The 25,247-nt window shown below is 39.3% G+C and overlaps 1 protein-coding gene across 1 annotated transcript in view; it reads right to left on the bottom strand.

The window, feature by feature from the left end:
- Window positions 1-23,729, bottom strand: part of TNIP3 (TNFAIP3 interacting protein 3) — a gene marked incomplete at its 5' end in the record, with an annotated part of 43,582 nt that extends 19,853 nt beyond the window's left edge. The window contains 8 exons of the mRNA XM_082051204.1: window positions 3,855-3,983; window positions 7,678-7,809; window positions 8,683-8,748; window positions 9,866-9,955; window positions 11,604-11,690; window positions 21,753-21,885; window positions 22,712-22,715; window positions 23,459-23,729. Of these exons, the coding sequence (XP_081907330.1) occupies window positions 3,855-3,983; window positions 7,678-7,809; window positions 8,683-8,748; window positions 9,866-9,955; window positions 11,604-11,690; window positions 21,753-21,885; window positions 22,712-22,715; window positions 23,459-23,729 (912 nt within the window). The remainder of the gene's footprint in view (window positions 1-3,854; window positions 3,984-7,677; window positions 7,810-8,682; window positions 8,749-9,865; window positions 9,956-11,603; window positions 11,691-21,752; window positions 21,886-22,711; window positions 22,716-23,458) is intronic.
- Window positions 23,730-25,247: the final 1,518 nt, after the last annotated feature.

Consider the following 25,247-nt stretch of genomic DNA (forward strand, 5'->3'; position numbering starts at 1 on the left):
CAACTGAGTATTGAGCACCTCCAAGGGGGATGATTCCACAGCCTCTCCAGGCAACCTCTTCTAATACTTGACCACTCTCTAAAGAAAGTGCTTCAGATGCCCTAACTCAAAGATAACTGGATGCCCTGCTTACTTCACAACATACCATTTTCCCAGTCATCTGTTGCACCCACTTTTTATACATGTCTGTCTTCTGTTAAAGCTCCTTCACTAGAGTGGTGTATCTTACTGATCATGGCCATGGTGATGTTACCAAATGGTAACCTGTCTTTACAGCTGAGGTATGTATATGCACAAGCTGTTGATGAGTCTCTTGATTCTTGAACAAATGGCACTATATTGACTATTTTTCCTCTAGCTGACTTCCTAGAATCGTATAATGATACAGACCTATTAGGTATTTGGGCAGTCCTTCAGGTTTTTTTGTTTATTCGGGGTGGTTTTTTGAGGATGTTCTACATCTTACGATTGTGGAGGGGGAGGGGGGAAAAAAAGAAATCTAGAAAATTTGATCTTCAAAAGGTTAAGAGTAGAGAAAAATAAGGTGAGCATTTTTTTTTTAACCACATTTGGAAACAATATTGTAAGAAACCAGAGCACAAATAAAGCTGAATTGGTTTAGGGTCATACTGAAACCAGATCAAAATCTTTAAGGAAAGATTGTAAGAGACATTTTGAGAAGTTCTAGGTATGGGGAAAAAAAGTAAAATTCTGTAATGTTGCTATTAGATCAATAGCAAATTATTGAGAATTATATCATTATAGGAGACTTGAGGTTCCAAGTATAAAATGGAAACTAAGCACTACTGAAGCTAATAACTCAAAGATGTAACAGGAATATTTTTCTTTCAAAATTCCCATCACACTGACCTGACAAAAGGTGGGGCTGTTTCAGAGTCATTTATGGAAGAAATGAAGATACTACTGTTCCCTGTATTTAAAAGACAAATGGGAATAAGATGATATGAGACACTTCAAATTAAAAGTAAATAAGCTATTTTAAATAGGTAACTAGGACGCTAAACTTCAAATGAGCAAATCTGAGAAATAACAACTTCTAAGCACCTTCTGCAATGTCCTGTATGCAGTTTTTGAAGATCTTTTGGCTATTCCAACTTCATTAAAATTCAAAGTACTTGACAACCAACCAACCAATCCACTCCAGCCCCTGGAAAATAATATCTCAAGGAAGATGAAAAAAATTGTTTAGGAAAAGGCTTGATGGGCAGCTAGATTAGTAACTTCTAGAAGAAAAATTAAAATGCCTTTAGGAACTGGAGAATGGATTTAATCCCAAGAAATCTATCACTTTTGGTAGCTTTTAGATGACAGCACTGCATAACAAAGACAGTCACACTGAGGTGTATGTTGCAAAACTATGCAAAATGTATACATCTATAATATAAAATAGATACACATAACCATATTTTTTCACTATACACATGAGTAGAAGGAGGAAGGCATTACACAGGAAAGCAAGACTGAAGACAGTATTTCCAATTAGAAGGATAACACAGAGCACTGTGGCAGTGGCAGGATGGCTGACAGCAAGGAAAACTTACAGATGAGAAAGAACTCACAGCTCACGGAGTTAATCTCAGCTTAACTTAATGTGGTGTTAAATAACATTCATTCAGAAGTACTGCGATCTGAAAACTGAAATTCCAAGACAAGCAGCACAGAGTTTTTCTTAAATTTTCAACATCAAAAATGGAACTGTATGACTGAAAAATAACTAACTTGGTTTCCGAAGCTGTGAAAACAACAAGTAGTCCGTGCACCTAGAAACCTCTGGATCTAACCTGAAGAGTGTGCCAGGCTTGGGAGGAAATTTTGAACAGAATTGCCTTACAGACATGAGAAATGAGATGAAGTAAAGCACTCTTCAACATGATGTCTTTCATTAAAAAAAAAAAATAAATAAAAAATAAAACTCTCAACAGGGGAAATACATTAGAGCTTCTTATTAACTGATTATTTAAATATCAGTTGAGATGACACTGCAGCAAAGCTATGAAATAAGTCAGAAATTTGGCTTGAACTATATGGCAAAGGAGGAAACAGCCACAGGAAAGACAACATTCTTGGGAAATGGCATTGCAAACTATTATGGTATTGCGACATCACTTTCATGCTGCAGACATCAAAGTAAGATCAATCAGACTCTATACTTTAGTCACTCTGGATGTCAGGATCAAAGTTCGATGAAGCCAAAAGTTAGAAGATTAATGTACTTAAAGTAAAAAGGTTATTGTACTTAGAAACAAGTAGTAAAGTCTTCCATAAACTGAGAACGAAAGAGTTTAAAATTACTGAGACGAAAACCATGAATATTAGCAGGCAGAGTTGTATTTTATAAGACCCAAAGACCTGGGTCAGCTTAGCTAAACTGTCCTCTAGTGAAAGTATGACTACTCACTGTAGCTATAGGGAAAGAACAAGTCCCCCTGAGAGCAACCATATTTTCACTAGAGGACAGTTCTGCTTCACAGAGAGGACAGACCTGCTTCACACGAGGTGTGAAGATCTGTTCAACAGCAGATCTGTTCAACACAGCTACCAAAAGAGTAAATGAATGTCATCTGCCCAGAATAAATTCAGCCTAATTGAAACAGATGAAAGCATCTAATGAAAGAAGGGTTACAGTTCCAGAACAGCCTTCCAACAGAAGCACAGTAGAATGAGCTTAATTATTTTTAAGGAAATATTTGATTTTGGAGAATTTGTAAGAACTTCAATACACTGAATATGCAATAGCAGGAGACTAGACTTAAAAGGGCACAGAGGGTCCCCTCCAGTCTTACCTGCAGTCAGGATATGAGATTTGAAGAATGCAAATATACGGAAAATCAATAAAGTATTGCTCATGGGAAAATATGTTACATTAAATTGATGTTTCATTGAAAAATATGGTCTGTTTACCCCCCATCTTTGTTACAACCACATGGTAAGATAGGACAGCAAAATAAAACATTGAAATTAGTTGTTTTACAAACAGAGCCTCGAAAGAAAGTTACACTAAGGCTTTGAGCAAATCTTGTCAATGAATTTCAAAAAGAGCTAGAGATCATACATTCTGTCATATTTTTTAATATAGAAATGTTACTTTTTTGCCTTGACTTTTGCATATAATGGCCCAATAGACTGTGTATCACTTCAAGTTACACAGCAATAGTTACTGCAGTGCATTTCCTCAGGAAGTGTTTGTGGTTCACCATGAAATACAAAATTGTTAGAAAACACCCACTGTTTTATGTGATCTTTTGATTAAACAAAGTTACATTTATTACTTTCCCTTGGCTAAAAAATAAAAAAATAAATAAATAAATTCCATTTATCTATTTTATGGCAATTTCCTCAATGACACATATATACACAAACATATGTGTAAATATATATGTAAATAAAAAGTAAGACAGGATTATGTCTTCTGAGAAGATGCCATTATTCTCAAACACAGCATATATGTAAAACAACAGGTTTTAGCCTGATTTTTTTTTAATCATAATGTTTGGCTGGGTGCATATAAAAGCATCTTTGTGTCATTTCCCTTTTGTTGTAAGGAGGGAGAACGTAGGAGAGCTTAGATATGACACACAGGTTTCACGGGAGAAGCCAAAGAGTCTCTTAATTTTCCCCTTTAGAACACAACCTTGAAGAACAGCATGCACAGGTATTAGCTAAAGTAAGTAAGTAAGTGCTTGCTTGTATCCCCAGCTCCCTAATGATGCTCACGAGCTTGCTCCCGTGAACAGGTTGTTCTCCCAGGGCAACTGGTAGTGCCACTGCTTGGCAACAGAGACCCTGGGAATTAAAGGAAGAGGTCCTGGTCAGTGGCTCCTTTTCGTTCATACCTTATTGAGACGACTTATTTCACACTCATAGTGTTCTTTCTTTCTGATCATTGAGGCATTCTTCTGCTTCAGAATCTTGTTCTCTTCCTTCATTTCATGAAGGGCTTCACTAAGGACCTTTGTTTCTTTCTGGGATGCAAAAATACAGATAAATGCTGCTGAAATGCAGATGGAACCATATTTCAAAAACAATTTTCGGCATATCTGCTGTCTGGCAGATGTGCTGCATTTTTGTTGTCCCAAACACAGCTGGGGAGGAAGGCAACAGGAAGGCGGATGGTTAGTAAAACCCAGATATGATAAAGTCTGTTGGAATTATTTTGACCATTCACCATATGACAAGACAGAGACAACATACCAGAGTAAATCCCTACTCTTTACAGTCTGCAGTTGCACAAAGGCATGAGAAAGCTGGCAGGCCAAGCAGATTGGTACCATACAGATGATCATCCCGAACCTGCACTACTCGCACGTACTCATAGTGTAAGGCCAGGGCTAAACACCATTGAAGCCCCAGCTGTACCCAGTGTCATACAACATTAAAGACAAAATCAGATCTCGGCATCACAGTCTGAGGGCTTTTTCCACAACATGAGAGGTTAAGGCAGGTCTCAGCCTGCTCAAGAATTACCAAGCTACCAACCAAGGCTAAAAAATACACCGTTTTTGACCCCATCACAGTTGTTGACTTGAGCTTGACCCTCCCTAGTGTGTGTGCCTACACTGTTGCCACTGCAGCAAACTACTTGCAAAAAGATTTACACATTAGTCTTTCAAGAGAGTAATATAGGAATTACTAGGACAGATTTGACAAACTTTGCCAAGTTTAATTCTCTTTTTCTATTGCTTTCAGCCGGGCTATGTTCAATTTACAGTGAAGGGAGCTAAGATCCAAATGAGATCATGAAGCAAGTGGCATCGTGTAAATTTCCCTCCCTTCTCTCCCAGGTTAATGCACTCCTCGCTAGCCCACTTCTGTCAGACTGTCTTAGACAAAAGCTGTTTAGACACATGAAACAGAATGGCTTCTTCTACAATTAAAAAAAAAAAAAAAAGTATTTAAAAAATTCTTCTGCAGATCCTTTATGTGATTATACAAAATGAGATCCAGCAATCACACTCCCAGGCCACGATATGAATGTTATTTTCTGTGCAACGAGAATACCCCTTGTGCAGCCAGCTACTCTGGGCATTTACTGTTCAGGCTCATGAGAAGTGCATCCCTGCGTGCTAACTGAGCCACTGAAAAACATCCTCTTACATGTGACATAGCTTTATTTTCCTTCGTTCTAGGTTAGTTAGAACATTTCATTTTCTCCCCAAACTAGGCAAGATTAGCAGAGTATCTCTGCATTAAATATAGGAACTCACCCAGAGAGCTAGCTCAGGCTGGCATGAGCATGTATGTTTTCCGATACTGAAGAAAAACAAAATACTGAAATTCATATAGGCTATTAGCTATGTTCTTCTCTCCACCTTTGCAACCCCCTTTTCCAAACTCCTAGAACACATTCTCTTTCTTGGAGGGTGACACCTTGGGGATCATGGCCATTTACAACATTTCCAGTTTGTTCAGGTTTTTGAACTACCTTAATTTGTACATCTCATTGCTTCTTATTTGACAAGGAATCTTAGATGCCATGGCACCAAGACTTTCCAGTGACTAGGCTGATCTTCGATTACTGTCTCTGGGTACACACCCATGGCTAGAAAGAACAAAAAAAATTAAACCTCCCAAACAGTCAGTATACCTCTGTGGGCCTTGGAGGACACAGGGACAGGTAAGGTTCACAACATTATTATTCTGTGAGAGTCACACCTCCTCATGCATTAAAAAGCAAATCAAATGGCTCTGTAAGATAGCAGCAGAATGTAATCTGTTCCAGGATTGTTTGGTGCTGCTGTTTTTCCTGAATGGCTCAGCAAAGTACCCAGAGAACTGCCACTCCGAGTAAACAAATTTAAAAGGTACTGTCAGGCTGCTGGACTAGATAAGTGAGTAGAGAATAAACATCTTTTTACTTTGCTCTGATGGTTGCTCTATACATGTATTGCAGCTCCCTGGCTAGAGGGGGGTAAGAAAAATATTTAAAAAATAAAAAGGTTACTATCTTTCAAGAAAATAAAAAAGTACATATATACACACGTACATATATAAAACCAAATGCAGATATGAAGAACATCAGTTGCTGTAGGAAATAAATAAATAAACAATCAACACATAAAGCCCTAAACCCCTAACCATAATAGATCTGTCATTCTGGGCCACTTTCACATCTGCTGAACTGTTTTTTCTTCATCCTGCCCCATGGTCACTATAGTGTTACTCGAGTTAGTACAGCTGCTGACATGGGTGTTAGAATCTACATTCATTCAAAATTCTCTGCTTTTAGCAGCTACACCTGTAAAGGTGCAGATCTGCATCCCTGCCTGACATCCAAAAAGTAAAGAAATTCAGAGTAAATAGAAGCACTTACTGGCTGAGTACATAATTTGTAAAGAAATCACTGATCTAAGGCTGACTTTCCATGCAGGTTGCTGTCCCCATAGAGATTATTTATTATATTGTTATTTTGTTCATTATTCATGTGTGTAGTAAAAAAAAAAAAAATGGGACAACATACTACTCATCCTTTCCTTTTCAAAATGGTAGCTAGGGCCATTTTTCACATGCTAAAGGGCAAGCAGTAAAAACCTTAGCAATATGAATAGGAAGATGTATTGTCTTGCATTGACTCCACACTCAGCAAATATAGGCAAGTACATAATGACATGTTTTACTTTAAAACATCTAAACTGTCCTAGTGGTTGAAAATCAAGCATGTGCTGAGCTAAGACCATATTATAACTTATAAGCAAGTAAGATGAATGTCCTGTTTATGAAGATTTTAAAGTTTTTGCTTTTCTTTTCCTGCAGCAGCTAATGCACATTTAATCTGAGTCCAGAAGTGATACAATTGCCACTTGTTTTCAGGTTTGTTTCATGTTATCTATAGAGGAGCCCAACCTCGACTGTCAGAGCACCATCTAGAAACTCTTCCATGAGGTCATGAAGTACATGACACCGTGAAACAGAATGAGAATAGGAGGTGTTACGCTTTGTGGTTCTTGTGAAATGGGGTACAAGTTTTGTGTATACATTGGGCATATACATGCTGATCAATCGGATTGGTGGTTTTACTGTGCTGGGAATTCTGGTTAGGGATCTAACTTCAGATGTGAATGCCCACACAGAGCCAGTGCCTCAGGAATCCCAAGAGAGGTGCCCAACCACTCTCAGGGTGAGGCAAACAATGCTTGAGAGCAGCTGATCAGCCAGTACTGACTAAATGGCCAATATTTACCAGGAGCTGAGATAACCAGTCTATATTATCAATACCAAAACATGGGTATCTGGAGCTGAATTCATTCCGTCAAGTATTTATTGCCAAACATTTTGTGTAACATCTGCAATGATGTTCCTATTCCATTTCAAATCACTGCAGCATTTTCTTTCACAAAGAAATTCACCCCGAACTGAACAGTAAAGGAGGAAATCTCTGCACTATTCATATCAATCTGATCTTTACTCCCACACACACACTAAATGCTGTGTTCTCTGCCAATTTCTATGGAAATGACTGTCTCTCTATACATAAGTTCTCTGATCAGACAGAAGATCAGCCACTGCCTTGGGTTTGATATTGAAGAACACCCAACACCACAATCTCATCACCCAGCTATGCAACAGCCCATGCCATGCCACTCAAAAGAAGAGAAAGAGGAAAAGCAAGGCAGCCTTCAGCCCTGAGCACAAAGAGGGTAACAGCATGCACCCTCCTACCGTGTCCCGCAGTGGCCTTTCTCTACCCAGGACTCGCAGCCTCTCGTTTTCTGGATGCTGTCGATGTCTCTCTTCCTCCAGCTCACCGACTCTCCTCTCTGACATGTCCAGTTTTGTTTTCATTTCTGCCAGCTGAAAAGCAAGTAACAGACTGTGGTGGGCTGACTGGGGATCCTGAAAGGCACAGCACCCAAAGGTGCTTTCAAATCCTTTTGGCTTTCAGCAGATTTGCATAAAGGTGTGAATCTGGTCAGGTGTAAGGTTCACAGCTACTGACTTCCCTCTTCTTCCCTGCAAGTTCTGCTGATGTGTCTACAGTGGAGACTTTTAAAGATCCTGGGCAAGCTGTCTGTTGGTGTTAACCCAGCTGGCTCTAGCACTGATTTGCCGCCAAAGGGCAGCTACCACGGGTCTGTGCCTCCATTTTAGTGTTCTTTTTGTTTCCTTCTGAAGTGTGGACTCCTGCAATGCTGCACATCCAAACAATCTAGCCAGAAGCATAAAACAGTCCCACATTAACTAAGAAAGAGCCATTTGAATTCTTCTTCAATTTGGGGAAAGAAAAAAAAAAAATGAATAAACGATCCAGCTCTCAGTAGAATTTCCTGGAAAATAGTCGAGAGGAAAATTTCCTGATAAGAGTGACATGAGGTCACTCTGCAAATATCCTTTTCATAGAAGGAAACAGGAGATGAGAAGTGTCAGTCAATGAACCAACTTGGGTTTCGGAACAGCAGGCAAAATTGTAAGCAGCCAGCTTCACTATGTAGCTAAATAATAATGCGTGGAGCAAAGATACCACACAGCCACAAGCAAGAATGAAAACTATGCCAATAGAATCTTGACCAAAAAAAAAAAAAAAAAAAGTATTTATTTACAATTTTTTTAAATGAAGAGCTTTTTTACAGAGAAGTTTCTCAAAAACAAAAAAGGCTCTCTGGTTATAGAAGGAAACATTCATGGAGGGCTTATTCATATTACAATAGAAATAGTCAGCATTGTTACCTGTTTTTCATAAAGCTGTTTCATATTTCTGAATTGATGATCCCATTGCTTGTTCACCTCCAGAAGCTGTAATTATCAGGAAGCCACAATAAATAACTCTTATTTCAACATTGACAACAAGTAAAAAAAAAATAGACTGGCATTCTAATCATCTAGCTATGAGTGTTCACAACCTTCTCATTATCTGGCCAGCTCATATCACAAAAAGCAAGTTTAAGGTTTGGGAAGCTTTATAGCCCATCTGCCAGTACTTTGGTATTTCAGTTAAAGTGCAGGAACATTTGGGAGCTCACATTCAGGAAACAAGCAAATATACAATAAGCCTCAGGTGAATCAGTTGCAACACTATACAAATCCCAGGCTGCAACTCCTAAATGGCCAAGGACTTCCTGGATAGCTTGCTTCAAGTTACATAAGCGTATTTCTAATTAGAAGCTCTCTGACTTCAAACAAGTGAATTGAAGACTCCTATTAACCGCAATTACTACTGGGTGCAAGTCCCACTTACCTTTCTCAGTATCACTAAACCAAGCAAGTATATGCATGCAGGACCAGCAATATTGCCTGACACTACGCATGCAAGTGGCAGGAGTGAAGTCAATGTGTATGCATTTTTATTGGAGAAAGCCAAATATGCCCCTCTGAAGCGTTTTGCTTTGTATAATATAGGGTCACTCTTTAGGATGCTCAGCCAAAGAACAGCTTCCAGTTTGCTGCTTCCTGGGACACAGATACTACTGGCTACTACTCCCGGTGGTTCCTTGGCCTTTACAGTAGTGGTCATTAAGTTTGCCCTTTGTGCCATATAAATCTCTGCTCTTCTAGATTCTTAGCCACCTTACAAAAAGTCATCATCTGTTCTCAGGAATAGTTCTCCAAATACAACTCTGCCTAGCTTGGTAGAGAGAAATAAGACTATAGGAATTAGATTAACCATAACACTAAGTGCTTGCACACATCACACTATGAAGAAATACAAAGCAGAAAGTCTCCACATAGAAATTTTCTCACAAAAACACAGGACAATGTCTTGCTGGACTGGCAGGTGAAACCAATTGCAGTGTAAACAGAGTGTAACAGTGATAATATATTCAATGATTTCCTGCCCCAGACATCTTACTGATATTGTAATGTTTGCCTTAGAGGTTATAACTACATAGGTTAAGGGTAAATTTAAGATTACCTCTCGTCTCTGTCTTTCCAGTGAGAGGATCTGTCGTTCCAGTGAACTGGCTGACATAGTCTTCTTTTTAGTCACTAGTATGTGCCTTGACTGGAGAAAAGATATCTTCAAAAATGAATGCTTTAAGCATCCTCTCTTCAAGTCAAGATCATCACATAAAACTCCCATCCACCCAGCCATGTGCATGTAAAGAAACTGAAACAGCAACATTGCACTTGCATTTCAGTACCTTTACACCTGCTGATAGCAGATTCTGAATCGCACATCCGCTTTAACCCAGTTTAATCTGTATTTTAATTGAAGCATTATGCAAACAGACACTAAAATGAACAAAATTATGTCCATTTGTACCATCTGAGACATAAAAGACAAAATAGGATTTTAATTATCTTACAGATGGTAATACAAACAAGCTGTACAAGCCACAAAAGTTAAGCATAAGCAGGAGTGGGCATAAGTAGTTCCCTTAATTTACAAGGACTAGAATAATTAGTAGTATTGCCCCTGGTAAGTGTTTGCAAGCCCAAGGCAATAAACTCTAGCACAATGTGTTCAAAAAAAGCAATACAGTAAACAACTAGGTCATTTAGAGAAATTAGGAAATCACTCTGCAATTGTTGAATTTTTTAAAGTGTGGAGTTTTGTCCATGCAGGACAACAGCAGCTAAACCCTCATTTTTATAATGGTAGTCTCATATATCACAATTTCCAGTAAGTTTCTATGGATTCTCATGAGAACAAATATGTGCTCTATTTTTAAAATTTTTATATATATCAAGAGAACTGTACTGCACAAAATATATATATTCATAAAAATGAAACAACTATCTGTTCTGATATGTGGTCAGAGATTTTTTCTGTTCCCCTGTTCTGAATTTTCAACCAACATATGAGAAGCCATAGAATAAAAGTGTGAGCCCTTCTGAGATCTTAAATCTCCTGAAATAAATTTTTCTTCATCTAGAGAATTTAGTGCCAAACACTAATGAAGAAGATCAAATAATAGTTTTGTTGTGTCTTTTCACAGGCAAAACTTCTGATCACTTATTTAGAGCTTGGCAGGACTGGTCAAGGGGCAACGTGGAACACTTGACTTCTATGCCAGAAAACACTTAATCCCTCTCCCTGTAGAAGTTCATGAACATGTTTAACCTGAAGTATCTGAAGCAATTCCCTGACAGTCAATGGAGCTAATAATGTACTGAATTGTCTTCAGGACACGGGCCTGGGGCATGTATTTAAGTGCATGAAGAGTCCTAATAAAGTCAACACGACAACTCAAAAACTGAACAGCTATAGATACATTTGGTACCGACTAGCCCAAATCCTACTCACGCTAGTTGTTGGGTCACTCAAATTAAACAGTTTCTACCTTTTGCAAAATAACAAATTAAAATTACTTTTTAAAGAGGTCCTTATTTAAAATAAATAAATAAATACATAAATAGATAGATAAATAAGTAAATAAATACATAAAGTATTATGAAAAATATACTTTTAGGAGGGAAAAAAAATGCACTAAGGAAGGTTTTCTTTCTAAGAATGCCATATCCAAAAATATTTCTAACATTTCCTTCTACTTCTAAACGGCATAAAGCATTCAGACAAACCTACTGGAACAGACACGCTTTCCCATTAATTGTCAGTCTACAAAGTGACATGCACAATACCGGCACCAGCTAACGGCATTCCTGTTAATCAGACAACACTTGAGAGGACAGCTGAAACAGTCACTTACTTCTAGAGGGTCTGCTGGGGCTTCCATGTCACTTACATCTGCCCATGCACATCCAGAATGGCCTTGAACATTTGTTTCTCCACAGATCTTTGGAAGAAAAATAGCAATGAAACAGATATTTTACATAGGCTAAAGGAGTGGGAGGATCACATTCAGACCGAGAAGATCCGCAAGCACCGCCTGTGGAAGCAGCCAAGGCTCAGAATAGGTGGTGGAATTCTGATTTTAACCTTTTCCTCCTTCCTGGCGGGGGCTTCCCAGCAGAGTTGAAGGACACTGCCTATGACTAATATGCCGGGCAAGGCAGTACTCTGCCTAATGTGCATGTAAATCACAATCAACCAGCCTGTTCACCTCGAGAGAGGAAGTTGCATGTACAAGGGAAGGAAGGGTACACTTTTTCAGTAAATAAGTGGACAGGGTTTTCTACCCTTGCTTCCAGTTGTAAAAACGGTCTTACGTAAGTATGACAAGTATTAAGTGACTGTAAGACAATGGGAACTATCATGACTGAAATATTAGTGAGTCATGCTTAGAAAAGAGTAACAGTGAAGTCTGTTAACAGCTATGGGGAAGAGCACACCCATACAAACCCCAAGATGTTTAGGGGAAAACCATAATTGGAAAATTAATTTACTTTCCCTGAAGAAAAGCTGTCCAAAAATGTAGAATGACAGGTGTTTTTATTATTCTCCTAAGGACCTGGTATTTGCAGTTACATACCTTTTCTAAGCATAGATCTATATTCAAGCTACTCAAGGCTTATTCACTTGAATACACAAGATATCAAACACTTCAAACTTGTCTTAGTTTCCCATCTGGAAAAAGTGGTTAACATTACCAAGTTAAACTCACAAGAAAGATTAACAAAGAAAAAGCTTCCACAGACTTCAAATACAAATCAGGATGAAATAGAAAAGCACACAATATTGTCATCTTCAGTCTTGGAATTCTGAACAATGAGGAATTTGAAAAGAAAACGTGAAAGAAAAGTACATTTTTCCTTATCGTGGAAAGATCCATGGGTCTAAGGTTTTTTTGGTAGAGGATGCGTATTTGATTTTCAAGGAATGGAATTAAAGCCAGGCCATGAAAAATCAACACAAAATAATATAAATAAGTGAGAGATCTTTCAAATTCCAAAAAAAAAAAAAAAAAAAAAAAAGGATTTAAACAAAGTAAAGTAATCCTGTGAAATCCTGGAATTCAATCGCCACATTCCAGATCTCTGGTTCATCATGTGTGACTAAGCAACTCCTGTTTTGAAAAAAATAAATAAATAAATAAATTGGAAAGAAAGCTACTGTTTTATAATATTTACATATGAAATATATCCTCCCTACCCTGATGTTCCTTTTTTATTTTTGCATGGTTTATGGAGCAGATGGAAAATTTGTGGGGTATAAAGAGGCAAATTTTTAAAAATGTTATTTTAATAAAGACATTTTTGATTCTACATAGGAGTTATCCTACCCATCAAAAAAGAAAAACAATTCACCTGTACCTACGTCAAAACTAGTCTTTGAACAAATATCCCTTCCAGGTACAGCATTGGTTTAAAGAAGGAAGATCTACTGGCTGGTAACACAGCAGTGCATTTCTTGACATTTCTGTAGTGATTTATTCATTGCAAGAAATACAAGCCAGTAACTGTCAGGCAATGAAACAAAGTAAAGCTCTGTAGCACCTGAGCAAGGTTAAGTGAAAGGGGAAGGTCATCCTCGGGGAAACAGACACGCGAGAACGCCAGCTTCCAAAATGAATAAACACACTGTGCTACCTGAGAGAATGTAATAGCAACAGTTAAACTGTATAATCCCCATAGTGGAGAAAGAAGAGGAAGCACCATGCATTTTTAAAAATGAGACCAAGTATTACATTAATATTAAAAGTTTATGTCAAATCAAAGCTTACATTTGATTTCTTCAAAGCCCTTCGCAAAAGTAGGCAATAACCCTATTACAGACAAAGGGAAACACACCAACTGAATGCCTTTATGAAAGGTGCCATTTATAGGGATTTTAGCTAGTTGCACTATTGCTCTTTTCCACCCTCATCCACCCCACCCCTTGCAATGCTGTGAGAGATTTGGGGAGACCTGGAGAAAAAGTGAAGCTCCAGGAAGAACAGAGGCTGGAACAGCAACAGTGTCTCCACGTCTCCCCTTTTCCATGCCAAACTGACCTGCACGTTCATCCATTTTCACTCTCCGTGAGCCCACCATAGCGACCAAGCAGCCACAGCCATTACCCTTTCCCACACTAGGGCTACGCACAACAAACAGCAAAACTTGAGTCAAAACTCTGAAATACCTGCTGTGTGTATGCAGTTTGGCATTGTCAGTGAATGCAACCTATACTGGCCTCATTTACTGGGCAAATCTTCAACCAAACATTACAGTCTTTTTCGAAAGATGCATTTCTCCCTGCTACAAATCAACTAGCTCTGAACAAGACGTGCCTGTGTAGAAGCTCTCAGCTTGATTACTGGTCTTCTATCCTACATATACACATTAAAAACAGTGCCAGGCTTTCTTGCGCCATCTTAGCTTTTGCTTTTCACTACAGGTATTTTATACAAAATATGACAGCATAGAAATGACATCAAATACTCTTCAGTGCCTAGCTAGGCAAGCATAGCATGCACACAGATAACAGTGATGCTCCTTCCCACAGAGCTTAAAGCCAACTGCCTTTTAAGAGACTTGACAGGAAATACATCTCAAGGGAGACAACGTGCTGCTTAAGAACAACAATGCTGCTCAGTTGTGTGGGTAGCTTGGTGGGAGATAGGTATCTTGTTCCCTACCTCACAAGTGTTTTTCTGTACTGATTGCCAAGTAAGAACACTACTGGGTATTGGAAAGAGAAGGGTATGTCTAAAGTCTATAGGGATACCAGAAATGCCAACAAGTAGGGAACAAAAGCTCAAGCCTTCTAGAGGTGATGGTCTTTTTCTAGTGATAACTGGGAGAGATTAAAGCAAAATCATTGTCCTCCTCTGTGAAAACAGCTCATGGCACTGAAAAGAAGGACCAGGAGATGACAACATTTGATTTCTTCGGCATCGCAGAGATAAAGACCCTACATTTGTTTATCGATCTACTGATACACAATGAGGAACAACTTAGTTGTACAACAGCACTTCAGAAATCTGAGATATATAAGAATCCTTGAAAGAAGAACTCTTTTGACAAGTATCAGACTTCAGAAGTTAAAAATAATAATAATAATAATAATAATAAAAAAATTTAAGGCATTCAAATGTGGCTTGAAGCTATCAAATCAAATACGCAGTTTTAAATTGCTTGGAGAATTCTAGTTGAAGACCAGACCTTGTAGTCACAAAGGACTGCTTACATATACAAGGCATTTAAGGCATTCAAATGTGGTTTGAAACTATCAAATCAAATACGCAGTTTTAAATTGCTTGGAGAATTCTAGTTCAAGACCAGACCTTGTAGTCACAAAGGACTGCTTACAGATACAAGCAAACTTTCCAAAAAATGTTATATTTTTCAGCCTGCAAAACAGAAACAGAGCAGTTAAAGAGGAAAATTTGTCCTAATGTTACAGAGGCACAGGAAGCTTCGCAGGAAGCAAAAGCGACAGCTGAAGAAGGTGTCTGCAAAGTGTGAACAGGTCTGCACAAAACACTGTGAGAGTAAATTTTGGAGGAAAAGCACAGACTTAGCAGCTTTGTCCAAATGCATGGTAGCATATGATTGCTAGGTGTTGCATTGTTTGGTAAATTTTTACAGAAAAATGGAGAAGATATCAGAGGAGAAAACAAGCGTGTCTGTTTTGAACAGTGGAAAGGATGTGCACCGATGCTGATGAAGGTGACTGCCCCCCAGGAGCTGTGTGAGCAGCTCTCGCAGCCATGGACTGACCCCTGACCATATATATGCCGGACACTGCCATGCACGTTAACATCACCTCTAACTCTGCAGTAAAGGGCTTGTGGGGAAAATCTAGTCATAGAATCATAGAATCGTTTTGGTTGGAAAAGACCCTCAGGATCATCAAGTCCAACCATAGCCGAACTCTAGCACTAAACTGTGTCTCTAAGAACCTCATCTAAAGGCCTTTTAAACTCCTCCAGGGATGGTGACTCCACTACTTCCCTGGGTAGCGTGTTCCAATGCCTGACAACCCTTTCTGTAAAGAATTTTTTTCCTAATATCCAATCTAAACCTCATTCTCTTGTCACAGACAACCGAACGCCAGATTTTACTGTGGTGAAATCACACCTGCTTTAGGCACTAATATGCAAAATCAAGACTTGCTAAATGTGATGTAACAGCAGTAGCAAACTGGTCAGCAAGTTTTATAAATCTCAACATAATGCTTGCATGAACCTTAATTTCCCTGATTATTCAATCTCTTCCTCTTTAAATGAACAAATCACTCCATGTCACAGGATTTACCGGTTACACTGAGGAAAAAAAAAAAAAAATTACAAGAAAATAGACTGCAGGGAATAATCTCTGAGTGGAGAAATACAAACATGGCAACCTCTCGCAGCATAACTGTCTCTGATTTCTCCATAAGCACGTGTAAAATGACATCACAGCCTGCAGTGGACAGAACTGTGTTAGTTTTTATAGCCTCCCTAAAACAGACAGGCATACAGGCCTTTATCTATCTGAAGTCCGCCACACGCTTTATAGGAAAAGTGTAAGTAATGTACATTCTTTTTTCACCTGTTTCTCATCCCTTTCTTCTACTTCCACTCTCTCTCCAGAGTCACTTCCTTCACACAGTCCTTCTGTCCATCCCAAACAAGGAAACAAAACGTCATTACTCCTACTGCTGGGCTATGACGTGTAATTGTAGCATTAGCTACCACAGAGTGTAAATCAACCTTTCCTTAAATTTGAGCATAGTTTACATAAACACGGGGGAAAAAAAGGAGAGAAACAGACAGAGGAGCAAGTGGAGTTCTCTAGCTGTAGAAAATGAAGTTAATACAAAAAGAATTATCACACTTTCTGTCTTTGAAAAGCTGGTCAGATCTAGCTCCTCCTAGAATAATGGTTGATAATTTCTATCTATGTGTATTGTAAAAATGTTTTCTTAATGTCTGTATGAGCCCTTCTGTTCCTTTTCTTCCACTACTGTATCTCTATTACTGTGACTGATCAAAACATGAAAATATTAAGAAAGTATTCTACAGAGCAAATCTGCATCTGTAAGTTTAAGTAATAGTCTGAAACCTTCTATATTGTCTGTAAAACATAATTTAAAACATTTACATTCTCTTAATCAACTTGAATCCTTAGTCAGACCTTTACCCAGCTTTGTCCCACTCTTCACACTCCTTTTGCTCTCCCCATCCATGTTCACATACTTAGCATATGAAGCATTATTCTTGGAATTTATTATTTTTGTCCGCACTACAGGCAATGGTGACAGAACCGGTCATGTGTTTTTCAAAAATCATCAGGCAGCTCTGATCATTAAGACAGATGGTACCTGTTATATCTTTCATTGTTGTTCACAGTGGTCTTGTATTACTTTAAAGACTGGGTGAAAGGGGAAACACCCCCTTGTATTGCAGTCAGTTTGAGCACACTCAGGGAAGAAAGTTTCAAACACTTTGGAACGTGCTGGCAGGGAGCTGGGAGACCAAACCTCCTGTAGAGAGGCTGCTGTGAGGAGCAGGAATAAGCCGGCCAGCTACCAGGTACAGAAAACACTTCCCAGGAAGCAAATGGGACCAAGGAGGATTTTCTGCCCCTCAGAAACTCACCAAGTTCACTCACAAGTGGCAGCACATAACCCTGCCGGCAAGGGCAAAGTGGGCCAAACTGCTTAGAAGCCCTTTATCCATTTCTATTCTATTTCTATGGTATTCTGTAATTTCTGTTACTAGCAGCTTTGAGGTTGGGTTTTTCCTCCCTGTTTAAAAATGAGAATTCTTTTCATTTGTACTCTAGGAACACCTGACCTTCCTGAGTGTAAAAGGCTTTTAGTCATCTTTGGAAAGCTTGCAATGGGAGAAAAATTGAAGCATTGGAGCCTTAGCCAATACTGAACCCTCTCACAAGCATCAGCACCACAAGAAGAGAGAAGTTCTCATTTTGACAGTGTTGGATCTTTATTCTGGGAAAGGCTTCTGTTACAGTATTACAAAATAGGCACTCACAAATTAAGATAATGAAAGCTACTTATCACTTCTGAAAATTACGGCTGTTCAGTAACTGCAGTGAAACCAAAAGCCATTAGGATGTTGATTCAAATAAAAGGGAATTTTGCCTTGATGATGACAAAATGGCAAAATAATCTAATTATTATTTTTTTCTTTCTAGCTGATCAGGTATCTGTTGCAAGGTTTGTTCTGGATTTTTTTTATTTAGTTATTGCACTGTTCGGTTGCAGAATTTTGGACACTAGATTTCCTCTGAGATTACTTAGGTTAAACTTTGGTGGCCTCTGGGGAGCTCTCTGTTTGCTTACATTTTGGTTGAACTTCTCTTTTGGCTTTTTTCCTGTAGCTGTTATTATGCCGGTAGCTCTTGCTGCAATATTCTTTGCAACCCCTTTTCCCATTCTGGTGCACAGGATAAAATGGTAAGATCTAAGGAATTTTACTTGAAGAATAAAATCAGCTCTTAAACCAGAAGAAGAAGCTACCTCTTTCTGTCTAAACCTGGTCCATATACACACCCAGCAAAATGTGCTAGAAAGGGATTTTCCCTTAAAATATGTGCAGATGCGAAGTGTGTCTCTTCATATGCGGGAACCAGATAAAATTAGAGCAAGATGTGGTTTCAGAGTAGGTAAAACATAGCGCAGGATTCTGTTTGAATATTTCCTTTATCTGCCATTTTCCATCATCACTAATGAGACTAACCATAAGGGCACAGCTACCTGAGCATTTGCACGCTCGGGCTTCATGATTAAAATCCCAGTTTCATGGTACAATAATTGGATGACAATTTCTAACTGTAGCAAACAGGCTATTTTGAGTTTTACAACTCAGTTGCTGCAAGTCCAGATAGACCTTAAATGAAAAATATTTCTTCCTCACTTCATACCCAAAGCAGTTTAGATGCTTGAAAGTTTATTGTTGGGCTTTTGTTTGGCTTTTGGGTTTTTTTGTGGGGTTTGTTTGTTTTACCAACTGATCCCACAAAATATACTGTCTCTGTCAAATTTACGTTGACACACCACTACTTATTTTAGTTGATAGTCTTTCCTTCCTATTTGATACTCTTATCTGCCCTCACCTCTCCCAGAAAACACCCTTCATGTGTGTAAAGCCTTGATGAAGCCCTAAACATACTGAAAAAAACTCTGCAAGAGTACTTTTTAGTAATATTTGCATTTTGGTCCATAGTATTTAGTCTAGCTTATTCCAGCTGAAATGTAATAAACTTTAAACTTGAAAAAAAGGAAGCTGTCTTTCTGGTAACAGATGTGTTTCTTTGGTTTTTCATATTAAAATAGCAAATTGCTTGATCCCTTTGGCCTTCAGTTTCCCTCCTATAAAAGGCAGAACAAAGAGCCCTTTGCTTCCCGAGGCACGTTTTGAGGACATGCAGTTTCACAGACTGCAGCCTCTGCAGGACTGCAGCTTGCAGTCCTTGTTCCTACACACGCCTCCTGCAGGTCACAGCAATAAGTGATGTTGCAGAAGACAGGGGGAATAGATAAGTAGGCATGAATTAGAAATTATCAATTGCTCTAATCAGTGAAGATTCCATCATATGTTTCCCTTCTTTGGCCAATGGATCTAGCAAAAGTAAACATGTTTTATTAAAGCAAGAAGAGCCTAAATCAGTGCAAAATGATGATGCCACACTCAGGTCTCACTTCTCATTTCAGCTTAACACTTAAAAAAAAAGAACAGTTTAGGCAGCTTAGATGAGCTACATAAATGACACAGGCACTCAGTCCCTCATATTAGATCAATGGACCACATTTGGGTGTTGGGGACCCAAGAATATCAACAGGCTCTCATTGCTGTGACCTGCCAGTAAGGATGTTCCTCTGTAATCTCCTTCCTCTTTTCCCTCTTCAGGAGGGGGGGGAACATAGCATCATGACAAGCTGCACTTAAATTACTACAGATAAAGGAGTCATAGGCTGAAGGATATGATGAGCAATAGTTCATTCTGCAGACGTACATGTTCTCTCTCACAGATGTTTGCCTTTAAAAACCACAACAATATTATATGGGTTTGTTTGTTTGTTTTTCTGGGGGGAATAAATAAAACTAAACAAAACCCAAAACACTGGTGAAAAAAGGAATTTGTTTACAGACGTTTCCAGATAACAGTCTCAAAAGTGATTTAAGCTCAGAAGGAAATGCTGCTTTGCAGTGTGCAATTTATTATCTTCACTGCAGAAAGAAGTGTTACAGAATAAAAGTGACTTACTCACTCTGCCAAATTCCTTCCTGATAAACAACACTATAGGGAAGTGTACACTTTTTTTTCATTATCAACTTTTTCGTAATTCCTAAATATAGAATTTTCCCCTCATTTTAAGTCTAAATCAGCATTTCATTTCATAAACTGATATTTTATGTTTAGTAGTTGTTGGGTTTTTTAAAAATTTAATACTATTTTATAAGCTGCTTAATTAAAAGTATACTAGGTTTGTTAAAAATATTACCTCCTTTTCCAAAACACACATTCTGATACATGTACTCCTAGAATCTTATACTGATGTTGTTGGATCTTATCACAACAGTCAAGCTGTCACCCACTTGAAGTCCAAGTCAAAAACCAACCAACTGATAAGCTGTTTGACTTAAAAGTATAAATAAAATATAGCTAGTATAGTTCTAGTGTGGAAATAACATAAGCCTTCCTCTCTTAAGCTATGAAAACCACACACACCTTACATGGGCAAACAAGTGCTATAAATGCAAAAAGCATAAAAGCACTCCAGATGAAATACGGCCACAGTGTTCTGTGTGAAGCACTGAAGCACCCCACAGAAAAGGTTAGGGTGAGTATATCCTTTCTTTTTCCTCCCCACACCAACACCTCCCCTTTCCAACATCTCCTTCTGTTGGAGTGAAGCCAATATGCAGGACCAGGTGTTTCCAGAGACCATCTGTAGCTTGCTGTTCTGCCCTGTAATTTCATACTTCAATGCTACTCAATTCTGCACTGACTTCTGTTTTACCATGCTTATTCCTTCCCTGGGGCTGGGAATCCCTGTTCTTCCCTCTGGCTTCTCCCTCACTGTTTCTAATCCCACTAGTCTGACCCTGGGACATCTCCTTAGGCTCAGCTCTGCTTCATGCCTCAAGGTCTTGAGTCATTTTGGAAATGGCGGTTTACATGTGAAAGGAGCTATGTGTAATTTTGTATTTCATAGAAGGGAGTCATCTCTCCTTAACCTCCTCACCAGTTTCCTGCATCACACCCCAGGCTGCTGCTTTCAGAGGTTTCCTTTCCCCCAGCAGAGTCACACAGGCAGGTAACTGTGTCATCCCTTGCAGCTGGATGGCATTTGTGGCTTGATCACTCCTCTCCTCCACACCTCTCACTCCTGCCTTTGCCAGTTTGCAGAAAACTGGAATTTCCTTTTGTCCTTCTACTGCACAATAAAAAGTGGCAGAGGAGGGAAACCAAGAAGGAAAACTAGAACATGTTTCTGTCATGGTTGTTAAGCACTGCTTCACTGCAAGCAAAGACAACCATCTTAGCAGATGGCTTACAACTTTCTGTTTGTAATACCACAGAAGTGTGGGTTTGAATCATCATTTTTCTTCTTTTTCCTATACATCTAAATGCCTTTCTGACACTCCCAAAGATCTTTGTCCCCCACGTCTCTGTTCATCCTCAGTTAAATCAGAACTACCAAATGCAATAACCTAAAGAAACATCAGTGTTCTTTGGGTATGCAGTTCTGTGGATCTGCATTGTCCAAAAGGCACAGCTGACTACAGAGGGTGGCACTTAAGCTAACCAGCACATTTACCTGACCTTTTAAAGCACTATAACAAGTGTCTCGTCACTCAGACTTCCTTGTAACAGAGAGTAGCTGTATTGGGAAAGCAGCATGTAGCAAGTTCATTGCATCATATCAGAAACCAATAAGTTTCATGCATAATCAAGCCACACAGGGAACATCCCCTGAGTGTTCTTCCCTGACAGACAAACATTCAAAAGCAGTCTGCATTTACCTTAAGGGAACTCAAAATTCTCTGAGGATTCCTACTCTCTTGAGCAACAGGTTCAGGGTCCTCACAGGACTGGGAAGTGTTATTCTTCTCTATCAGGTTCTGTATTTCAACATCAAGCTCTTTACTTTCACACCTGCTTAAAAAGAAACAGCAACATTATACTTTGCACAAAAACTTGAAGCACAGAGAGGGTAAGTTTGTCAGCTGTCTTCTTAATGTGACGACACAGACAGAGAACTGGTCCAGCACCAAGCTCCTGCTGGCTTCCTTCCTGGTACACAATCAGAGGGCACTAGAGCAGTGTCACACAGGCAGCCTCTAAGTGTTTGTGATAGAAATCCATTTAAAATATTCTAACAGGCAGTCCTAATGAATTTTACTACCTTGCATCTAGAAAATCCAAGTCAACAATTTGGGTCAATATACGAAGACTGCCCTGTGCTCTCACCCCCACCCACCTCCAATTTCAAGCATCAACTTTAACAGAAATGCTGTCCAAATGGTTACATTCATGTTGAACTCCAAACTTGGCGCTCAGTAAACAAAGTTTTTTGGTGGTACACTTTGTTTTCTGTAACACTTTGTAATAGATACCTGTCATGCATTTTCTTTTCTTCTTTTTTTTTTTTTCTGTTTGGTGGGAAAATTATTGTCTTTCAGTACCTCTGCTAAGCACACTCAGGACTTAAGTGCACTTAAGGGCTTGCTTCAAATTTGTAGAACTAATTAGCAATTAGGGCTGATTCACTTGACACACTGTAATGGTGTAATGCTAATTTCAGAGAAGGGACCAGGGCACTATTAAAACAAACACCAAAAAACTCTAGACCCAACCCGAGTTTTCAAGAACCACTCATCTCTTACAAGCTCAGACTTCCATTTCCTAATCAGCTTAAACCAACTCTAAAATATAAGTAATGCATGACCAGAAAGCAAACTGCAAGGCTCAAAAGTATTACCAATCTGTTATAGCAAGAACACTTAGGCAGAAAATAATAAATTTTCCATTGGAACTACCAGAAAAAAAAAAAAAAAAAAGCAGTAAGAATTTAAGAGTTAAACTTATTTCAGCTTAGACAGGCAATCCACAGGAATCACCCTGCAGGTTCTGAGGAAACCCTAGAAGGGTAACCGATAAAATTATCCAATAAACAAATGCATCTATCCTAATATAAAAGTAAATAAGTGTGGCAAATTTCATACTGACAGCATAAAGTGATTCATTTTATTCTTCATATTTACAGAGACTGTAACAAAAATGTATTTTCATTAAGCATGAATGCAAAATCATTTGCGGAGGTACTACAATATAATACCAACAGCAGGAAATAAGGTCAAGTAAAACTCAAGAGGGTTTTTTTTTTGACTTGCCACCTAGTAATCAAGCAAGTGGGAATTTCATGGCAGTTTCGGAGCTGCCATGAAGCCTGACTGCACCAAAACAAAACAAAACAGTTTAATGGCAGAAACAACAGAAACAAGATATTTAGGTATGTTCTGAAAGACAGACCTCTGACACAGGAAATAGGACTTTTACACAAGGAAGCAAGGCCAGGTTTCTTTAGCGCTGGATGGTTCTGAAGCACTAGAAGACATCATGTGATTTTTTCTTCTCTGCAGAAAGATATTTCTTTGTACTAACCTTTTGCTTTGCTTTTTGTTTAAACCAGTATAGCAATTAGAACAAGTTCAAAGAAACAGAGTACCCAGCTGAAGAGCGTATTTTCTTTTGTTAGACCATTTTAACTGGCCATAATTCCCTTCCAAAGCCATGGCAAGTAAGAGGAAGACTTGATGCAGGTTTTTCTGAATGTGTTGGTGGCGCAGCAGGCTGCAGCTGCTCAGAACACCTGCGGCAGTTTCCACAGCCCCAGCTGTGCGTGGGTGGCAGGTGAGCCCCAGCAGCACGGGACCATGTGGCGGCTCGTGGGGCTGGGCAAGCAAGCAAGGTCGCTCAGCACAGGGCCAGCACGCCATCTCCGCGCTTCTCAACTTCCCTTTTGCTTCTAGTTTGAGGAAATGAGCAGGACTCTGGCCATGCACAGAATCAAGGAACCACCAGCCTTGTCAGCACAAACTTGTGTACAGCAAGAAGAGAACTACAGAAGGAAAACAAGGAAACTTGAGAAAGAAATCCAGCCCTTTTCTATTGCAAAATCCTGGACAAACCAGTGCAAATGGCACTTTTTCTTTTTTAAGCTATTCTGTGATAAGGTTCCCCAACAATAAATTCTCAGGCAGCAGCATGACCAAGCATTCTGCTCATAACCTTTGTTTTAATCAGCTATGTAATGTGAACTTTGCAACCTATATAGCAACACCCCTCCACTCTCAAGCGCACTCCCCTGCAAGAGAGCATCTTCGGCTCCTTTCAACTCCCATGCCTGACCTCACCTGAGATTGCTTTGAGTAAAAGAATTGGATATACACTGTGCAGAGCACTCTGGGCTTTTGCAGATGCTTGGAAAAAAATGAAAAGCTGCATCACAGAACCAGTCACTCATGGTGCAGTTTTGGAAAAGTGTGTGAAACTATCTATACACAGTAAGAGAGAAATTATTGCTGCAGCCTCCTTAGGGCCCCAAGAAAGGTGGCAAAAGGAATGGACAGGTTAAGTAAAGCAAGGTGAAACATTACTGAGCAGTACTGAGGCATTTAGCATGGAACTGCTAAAACAACAAGCCAACATTTTCAGATTTAGCTTTCAAAACTTCAGGTTTTTTAAACATGTTTAAGCAACCAGCCAAATGTAGGCTAGTTTCTCTCTTCTTTTCTTGCTCCACACACCTCCTGAGTGAGATCAGTAGAGTAACCAGCTTACACTTAGCTGAGAGAAACAACTCTACCCTACAAGTGGATTCTGGTAAAGACTATTTTGCTCATTGCCTGGGGTTGCGGTCACACATCCTGCTCTAGCAACAGCAAAGCCAGCCAAAGAGTTTAACTCGTCTGCAGCCCCAGCCACTTTCCACCTTTGTTACTTCTCTATAGCAAATTACCTCCCCAGCTGCCAGCACGGCCCACTCACCTGGCTTGGTCAAAGCAGTCAGGGATTCCTTAAACCCTTTTAAGTAAAATAAAGCAGCTTAGACGAAAACAGCTCTTCAGTATAAAGGAGCAATGTTTAGGTGCAGTCTAGAGTACAGTAAAAGATGAGCAACAACCACTGGCAGGAGAGCAGCAGCAAGTATTTAGGCAAGCTGCACTAAGCTCTGCTGCAGGTTCAACCACAGAGAGAGGAGATGCGTGACCACAGCCTCCTGAGATCAGAGAGTGAACCAAGCTGGGAAATACCCCATGAAGGTGGTGGGTTGGCTTTAAATGTTTCTTTTCAGACAGGAAGTGTTCATTCCTCTGCTCCCCGCAGTCTGAGGCTCTGGCTGTACGTGATGTTACTCCCAGCTGCTCCCATCCTGTCTCTGCATTCTCCTTTCTGACCTTAGAGGTGCCTGGGCAAGAGCAGGAACCAGCTGTGCCTGGCTAAAACAAAGGGAA

The sequence above is a fragment of the Streptopelia decaocto genome, assembly GCF_964273445.1.
Source record: "Streptopelia decaocto genome assembly, chromosome: 4".
In the NCBI taxonomy this organism is placed as follows: Eukaryota; Metazoa; Chordata; class Aves; order Columbiformes; family Columbidae; genus Streptopelia; species Streptopelia decaocto.